The sequence below is a fragment of the Tetrao urogallus genome (assembly GCF_951394365.1).
Source record: "Tetrao urogallus genome assembly, chromosome: 22".
Classification (NCBI taxonomy): Eukaryota; Metazoa; Chordata; class Aves; order Galliformes; family Phasianidae; genus Tetrao; species Tetrao urogallus.
The window spans coordinates 914,808-922,529 of record NC_136835.1 but is presented as its reverse complement, the minus strand read 5'-3'; the positions used below and the strand labels follow the sequence as shown (position 1 = coordinate 922,529).

The following is a 7,722-nucleotide window of genomic DNA, read 5'->3' as shown; positions in this document are numbered from 1 at the left end:
AACATCCACAAAAACATACTATCAGCAAAAAAAAAATTTGAATCTAAACAATTTCATTCAATACCATGAGCAACACTTTCCAGACAAGCCTGTCTGGTCAAAGAGAAGAGGAGCCTGAGAGCAGCCTTGCAAACTAATAGCCCTCAGCTAAGGCAGGAAGGAATCCCACCTGACTGCATCCACCAACTGCACCCATTTCTTGATTTATCCTTCAAGCCATCTTCGGAATGACAGCCTGAGTGTTTAAGGGATGGAGTGGAATTACTTTGCAGTGCATTGCATCCATTTAAATACTTCTCACCAGAGATTTTTCTTACTCGGTTTATTTTTAATAAAGGCTCTTGTTACAAAAATGAGATGTCAGAAAATCTGACACATCACTGCACCATTTGCTTGGTGTCTATTTCCAGCAGCAGGTGAGAAGACTCAATTCCCACCTGCGCCAAGCTGTTTTACACCAATCTGCTCTGTCAGAAAACAAAGAATAAAAGCAAGAAAACATATGGAAGACACCTGTATGTGCACTGCTATGCATGATTCCAGCAGTGTCCGCTGTAAAAGGGAGTACACATATCCTTTTCCACCCCCATGCAGTGAGTATCAGAACAGAGAAGCATAGCCTAACGCCAGCATCACCAAGCCAAAAGGGGCTATAAATTTGGTCACTCTCAAAAATAACTTGCCGTCTCCCCTCTGTAGCTCTCTTTTATTCTTTCAGTATTTATACTCAAAAATTGCCGTTGAAAAAAAATCCCCTGTAATCACCAGGTGACAGGATATAGTGACTTAAGGCTCTGATACTGGAAAATTTGAGTGATAAATGCCAGATGCTATGAATCTACAAATCTGTCCTTCTTGGAACAGTTCTGGGTCTTGAAATCTGAACATCATTCACCAGGGTCCTATTCTGCAATGTATTCATCTGCGAGTCCTTGCCTTGGAGCAACGTAATGATGTTTTCTTTCTGGTGCCTAATTGCCAACTGGAGGGCTGTGCAGCCAGTAATATCTTCCACATCGAGCAGAGCACCAGCCTTAATCAAGGTCTTTATAATGGCCATGTTGCCCTTGAGGACGGCGAGGTGCAGCGGTGTCCAACCCACTTTGTTCTTCACGTTGACATCTGCCCTGCACTCCAGGAGATTGATGACAGTCAGAAAAGAGCCCCGCTGCACTGCAAAATGCAGGGGGGCCCACTCGGACTTCTCAGCGATGTTGGGGTCTGCCCCACACCTCAGCAGCTCGCTGACCACCGGCTCTTCACTGTAGCGCGTGGCCAAATGCAGCGGTGTCCAGCCCATGCTTCCCCTGACGTTCAGCTTGGCACAGCTGTCTTTCAGCAGGTGGATGATCTCGATGTGTCCTTTGAATGAAGCCAGGTGCAGGGGGGTCCAGCCTTTGTCCGTCCGCAGCTCGACGTTGGCTCCGTACTTGATGAGTTTCTCGCAGATGAGATATTTCCCCCTCACCACGGCCAGGTGCAGGGCGCTGTAATGGTTTTGGTCCAGGCTGTTGACACAGGCCCCGTTCTTCAGCAAATAGTGGACTACCCTGAACTTCCCTCTCTCCACAGCCACGTGGAGTGGAGTCCTGTGGTTCTTCTGCTTCTTCTCCAGGTCTGCTCCCTGACTGGCGAGGAGCTTCACCAGGCCGACGTGCCCAAAGCAGGCTGCCACATGGAGGGCGGTTTTCCCATCCACCTCTTGGGTGTTGGAGTCAGCCTGGCGAGAGAGCAGCACTCGGGCCACATTCTCAAAGTTGTTCTGGGATGCCAAGTGCAGAGGGGTCCACCCGTCGTGCTCCTGAGCGTTGACATGAGCCTGGTGGTCCAGCAAGAGGCGAACAATTCGGTCATCCCCATTCTGAGCAGCGAAGTGAAGAGGTGTCCAGCCATCCTCATCGGGCATGTTGGTGTCCGCACCGTGCTCTATCAGCACCGAGCAGATCTCTGGTGATCTCTTCTGAACAGCCACGATGAGCGGGGTGTAGCCACAGACCGCCTGGCTGTTCACATTGGCTTTGCAGCTCAGGAGAAACTTCACCTTTTCCACGTTTCCTTGGATCACCATGAAGTGAAGCAGTGTGAGGCCATTCTCATGAACTCTCCAGATCTCCTGATACAGGATGTCCTCTGGGCTTTCCATCTCACTGTGCGAAGGTGGGCCGTGAACCTCCTGGTGACCGGTTCCTAAAGGCAGGGGAAACAGAACACCAGGGGGAGAAAGGCAGAGTGGAACAGCTCGGTATGCACAAAACAGGAGGGACAGCATGCGGCTCCTCATGTTGCGTGATGAAATAAAAGCGTCCTAGAGATAGGGAATGTGAAATGTTTCTTTCGAAACCATGAGATGTTTGGTCTCTGCATCATGGGAACTTATTTCCCATGTAGTTCATTTTGCTTAATTTAAAATGAAAAGTCACACACGGAGAAAACCTCCTTGAGACATATCCTTATCTCTGGAGAGCAATGAAATAGCCTATTCTTCTGGTTTCCCTCTTCCTTATCTTTAAATGATGAAGAAGAGTTCCCTACTTACCACTGGCTCTGGCGTCTTGAGAGAAGATAAGCTCTTCTTTGTCACTCTCATTTTCAGGAAGGGGGAAAGAAAAAAACGTAAGAGAAAGTTGCTTATTTGCATTATATATCTTTAGCACAAATTTCTTCTTTGCTCCAGAGTTTTGTGTTGTCATTCGTGTGTTTTTTTATCCAATCCTGAGAGCAGAGCAAGTCATGACACTAACGGGCATGCAGGAGCCTGAAGATATCTCGGGATATCATGAGACTTTGCTCCTTAGCTCCAACTTTTTAGATATGACAAAGCCACCGCAATAGAGCTGGAAGGAAGGACCTTTCTGTTGGACCATCTATCGTTTAGCACAGTGGGCAGCTTCCTAGATTGATTTGGACTTTTCCCATCCCCATAAATGAATGACAGATGTGCACCCTATGCAAGCACACACAGGGTGTTGAGGTGCTCTGATGATAAATAGTGATGGGAGAGGAAATACTTCCTCAGGAGCTAGTAAGAAGAGGGAGGGACTCAGAGCACTTCCCCAGGCACTAAGCAGCCTTGCTCACCTGCTGGTTCCCAGCAATGGCAGGTTTGTGGGACATCTTTCTGACAAGGCGCTCGTTCTCCGGATCCACAACAAGGCTTTGTATCAGTGACAGCAGCATGTCTGTTTCTACAGGGATATCTGCAGGAGCAGGGAGACTGTTAGCTGTGCAGATTACCCAGTCAGCACCCAGGGCTGTGGGAGTCCTCTGTTATCCTCTGCATGGGGAGGAAGGCAAGAGGGACAGAAAGGATGTGTTGACAGCAGATGGGTACCAAGCATTGCCAAAGCAACAGGCACTTTATCTGGCAGCCAGTTACATGCAAGCTTATCCCCCAGTTGTTAATTCCTGCAGCTGACCTTTGCCTAATCCATTCGCTGTTCAAATACTGCACCTGTAAAGCTTGGTCTTTGCTTAGGGTCTTGATCCCAGCACCTCTTCATCAAGTCCACCATCTGCTGGCATTCCCCTGGCCAGTCGTCACTGATGGGTTCCAGGCAGGGCCTCTTGCCTGCTGCTACCTTGACAATGATGGCCATCATGTTGGCTCCTGAAAGAGTCACAGCAGCATACATTGGGCTTTTTCTCTGTGGAGGTGGCTGTAATAAACTTTTAGTGAGTGCAGAGTATGTAAGAAGTGGATTCACTCTCATACTCACCTGCATAAGGCTTCTTCTGCATAAGCACCTCCCAAATGACAATTCCAAAGCTGCAATGAGAGATTGTGAGCAATCATTTCCATAGAGTTCTCATCGGACACAAACATAAAATCCACTAATTACTTTTGTCTTCCCAAGAAATGTAGGAAAGTTGTCCTTCATGATGGAAGAACTGGGATTGCACCCACCACACCCCCAGAGGACAATATTCTATGAATCATCACATACATCTCTGATGTCTGCCACAAGGCTTGAGCAGTGGATGAGTGACTTATAGCATTTCTCATGACAACCTACATCCCTATACAGCCCATTTTATTCCTACTGCGTTATCGAGTGCCTGACTGGTGCAAGTGCATGTGACCACATGAATCCCCCTTTGCTATTTCTCTCAGATCACTGTGCAGTGCAGTAGTGAAGGAGCTGACAGACATCCAGAACATAGCTTTTATAAGTGGGCTGCAAAGCAATTTGGCCAGAAGGATATTTGAATGCTGTCTCACCCATGTGCAGAAAGGCAGCCCTTACCTGTACACGTCGTATTTGATTCCTGGAGGCTTGGTGTTCTGCAGAAACATTTCTGGGGGAATGTAGCTCAAAGTGCCCCTCAAAGCAGAGCTTTCAATATATTGCATTCGGCTTGACTGCTCCATCCATTTGGAGAGCCCAAAGTCTGAGATCTGCAAGCAGAGAACATGACATTCTCTCTAACATTCACCATCTCACTTCTCTTCATTTTAGCTGGGAGATATCTCTGTCCTTCATGATCAGGAATATGAGGAGGTGTCTGATAAACCTGAGAAAACCCAGCTAAAACCAAAATCAGTGCTTTTCACCGAGCCCAGCAGCATCTGGATCAGCATTTTCCTCTGTATTCCCAGTTCTGGCACAACTGGGGCGGTGAGGCGCTGGCGCTGCTGCCCAGAGAGCTGTGGGTGCCCCATCCCTGCAGGCACTCCAGGCCAGGTGGGATGGGGCCCTGGGCAGCCTGAGCTGGTGGGGGGCAGCCCTGCCCACGGCCGGGGGTGGCACTGGGTGGGCTTTGAGCTCCCCTCCGACCTGAGCGTTTCTGTGATTCTATGAATCTCCTACATAATCTGGAATATGTCATGCAATTTGTTTACCAGCTGCTTCTTGCAAGCTGCAGATGTCAATCTTAATGATGAGTGTTCCTGAAGATCCTTGTTAGGCTTCTGGACTCAAAACAGCCTATGTACTACCAAGAGAAATGACCTGTCCCTGCAAACAATAAGGCCATACCTTGACATGCATATTCCCATCAAGGAGGATGTTCCCTGGCTTTAGGTCTAAGTGAAGCAAAGGAGGTGTCATGCTGTGCAGGAAATTCATAGCCAAGCCCATCTCATGGATAACCCGGAATTTGAGCTGCCATGACATTTTGTGAGTGGGCAGGATTTTCTCCAAGGACCCTCTGGCCATGTATTCCATCACTATGCCCAGAGGGCTGTTGCAGACCCCGTAGATAGTTACAATGTGCTGGAATTTTATTTTCTCCATCTTGGTTGCTTCTTCCATTAGACAGTTCACACTAGTTCTGGGTCAAAAAAAAATAAGAACCAAGAGATGGTGTCAGTGCTGATCCATAGGTGGAGTTCCTGTACAGCAGCTTAGGGCTATCCAAGCAGCCCTGTACACCCCTAAAAGATTCAAATTTCCCTTGAATTGGTCCCGAGGCAGTCTAGACAAGCCTGCCCATTGCTGCCAGCTCTGCCAGACTTGCTTTACTAAATCTTTGCAGTTCCCAACCTGCTGAACAAGTTGGGGTGCCCAGAGTTTGCTGACAGACATCAAGCAGTACAAGTGTAAAGACTTCTAGAAGTTAGAAAGCATACCCTGGCAATGAATCTGAGCTCACAATGACATCCTGCTGGGCCACCCTCATTTCCAAACACAGTTCAGCCGATCAAAACCCTCTGCCAGACTTTCTCCAGTGGAACGGACCCCACACTGGGTTACCCCAGGTGTGTTATTTCCAGTAGAAAGGCTCACTGCAGAAAGGCACAGCCTGCAGCATGGAGTGCTGCACAAGGAGGGACCCGTGTGGTTTCTGGCTCCCTTCTGGGGTAGAGCTGCAAGGCATGGCCCCCACCTGCTCCCTTCCAGCACAAGATGGTGGGTGCTGGCACAGCACTGCTTAGCCCCTGCCCTCTTGCTTTGGGGGTATCCATAAGATTAAACTTTCTTGAACTGATACATACAGAAGTAAAACTGATCAGCTTGATTCACTTATTCCCCAGAATAGAAAGACTAAATGCAATATGCAAAGCACAAACACTGCAAACCAAAGGCATGGTCACTGCCAAATTAAGCCATCTCCACAGGAGTCAGTAACATCACAGGAAAAGAAATATCAGCATGTGGGTACAAACCAAAGAGGATTCATTCAGCTTGAATGCAATAAAAATTTAGAATAAATACCTTCATCAGCTCATCGAGCCCAGCAACAACTACTAGAAACTCCTCTGCTAATTAGGTTTAAGACACACATACATGCCAGATTGCAGTGCTGGAGGAGAGCAGGCATTACCTCTCCGCGCCGGGGTCGTGCAGCAGGTACGGGGAGCATTTCACCGCATAGACCGTCCTCCACTTCTTGTGCTTGACCTGGTACACGCACCCAAAGCCCCCGCTGGCCACTTTCACCCAGTCCTCCTCGAAGTCCTCCTTGCTGAAGACAGTGAGGCTGCCACATTGCTGCTCTGTCCCCGAAGCCATGGCATCAGAGGCAGCCCTGCACTGCCAGTTGCTTCAGTGTGTGTAGGAATAACTGGGGAGCTCCTCCACACCCAGTGGGGATGGGGAGGTGCGTGGTGAGCCAAGGGGTGGGTCTCCAGACCTTGTACGTAAGGAACATGAGCACGTAAAACTGAGAAACTGCTTGAAAAGAAATGTAAGCAGCATGGAGAGGCAGGGAGCAGGGATGAAGGAGCTGCTGACTGCCTGGAGGGGCATTTCAGGTCAGGAAAGCACAGCAAGGAGCTGGTCGAGGCAGTTCAGCCAGCTCTGGCTGCTGGCTGCTTTGGTGGTGGTTGGTGAACCCACTCACAATGGCTGCTCCCATGCTCCATAGTGCATGCAGCAACTGTTGTGGGACATTGATAGGATGGCTCAGTGAGCAACGGGCCTTCCTGCAGCTCCAGAGGGCTCCCTGCAGTTATAACCAACAGATCTTTATTCAGAATCGTAGATTATAGAATGGCTCAGGTTGGAGGGCAGCTCAAAGCCCATCCAGTGCCACCCCGGCCGTGGGCAGGGCTGCCCCCCACCAGCTCAGGCTGCCCAGGGCCCCATCCCACCTGGCCTGGAGTGCCTGCAGGGATGGGGCACCCACAGCTCTCTGGGCAGCAGCGCCAGCGCCTCACTGCCCTCACTGCCAAATCTTATTCCTCAGCTCCACCTCAATCTCCCCTCTTGTGGTCTGAAGCCATCTCCCCTTCTCCCATCACACAGACCCACTGCAGAGTCCGTCCCCTCCCTTCTCACAGCCCCTTCAGATGCTGACGGGCCGCTCTCAGCTCTCCTTCTCTTGCCTTCTCTTCTCCGTGCTGCTCAGCCCCAGCTCTCGGCCTGTCCTCGCAGGGAGAGCTTCCATCCCTGCCGCCATTTCTGTGTCCCTCCTCTGGCCGCGCTCCAGCAGCTCCACGTCTCTCCTGCCCTGAGGACTCCACCTGTGGACGCAGTGCTCCAGGTGAGCTGTCACAGCACAGCAGAGGGGCAGGAGCACCTCCCTGCCCTGCTGCCCGCGCTGCTCTGCCTGCAGCCCAGGGTCCGCTGGGCTTTCTGTGCTGCCAGGGCACACTGCTGGCTCCTGTCCAGCTGCCCCCCACCAGTACCCCCGGTCCTTTTTGGCAGGGCTGTGCTCTATCCTTACGTCCCCCAGTTGCACTGACAGTGGGTGCTGCCATGACCCAGGTGCAGACCTTGCACTTGGCTTTGCTGAACCTCCTGAGGTTCTCCTGGGCCCAGAGCTCAGCCTGTCTGGGTC

At 50.5% G+C, this 7,722-nt stretch overlaps 1 protein-coding gene across 1 annotated transcript; it reads right to left on the bottom strand.

The window, feature by feature from the left end:
• Positions 1–838: 838 nt before the first annotated feature.
• Positions 839–6,452, bottom strand: ANKK1 (ankyrin repeat and kinase domain containing 1; the record flags this gene model as incomplete). Its single annotated transcript, XM_079545738.1, has 8 exons — positions 839–2,187; positions 2,537–2,582; positions 3,079–3,197; positions 3,452–3,607; positions 3,717–3,766; positions 4,245–4,396; positions 4,977–5,271; positions 6,265–6,452. 8 exons carry the CDS (start codon positions 6,450–6,452, stop codon positions 839–841), a joined length of 2,355 nt encoding a protein of 784 aa, XP_079401864.1.
• Between the last annotated feature and the right edge of the window lie 1,270 nt (positions 6,453–7,722).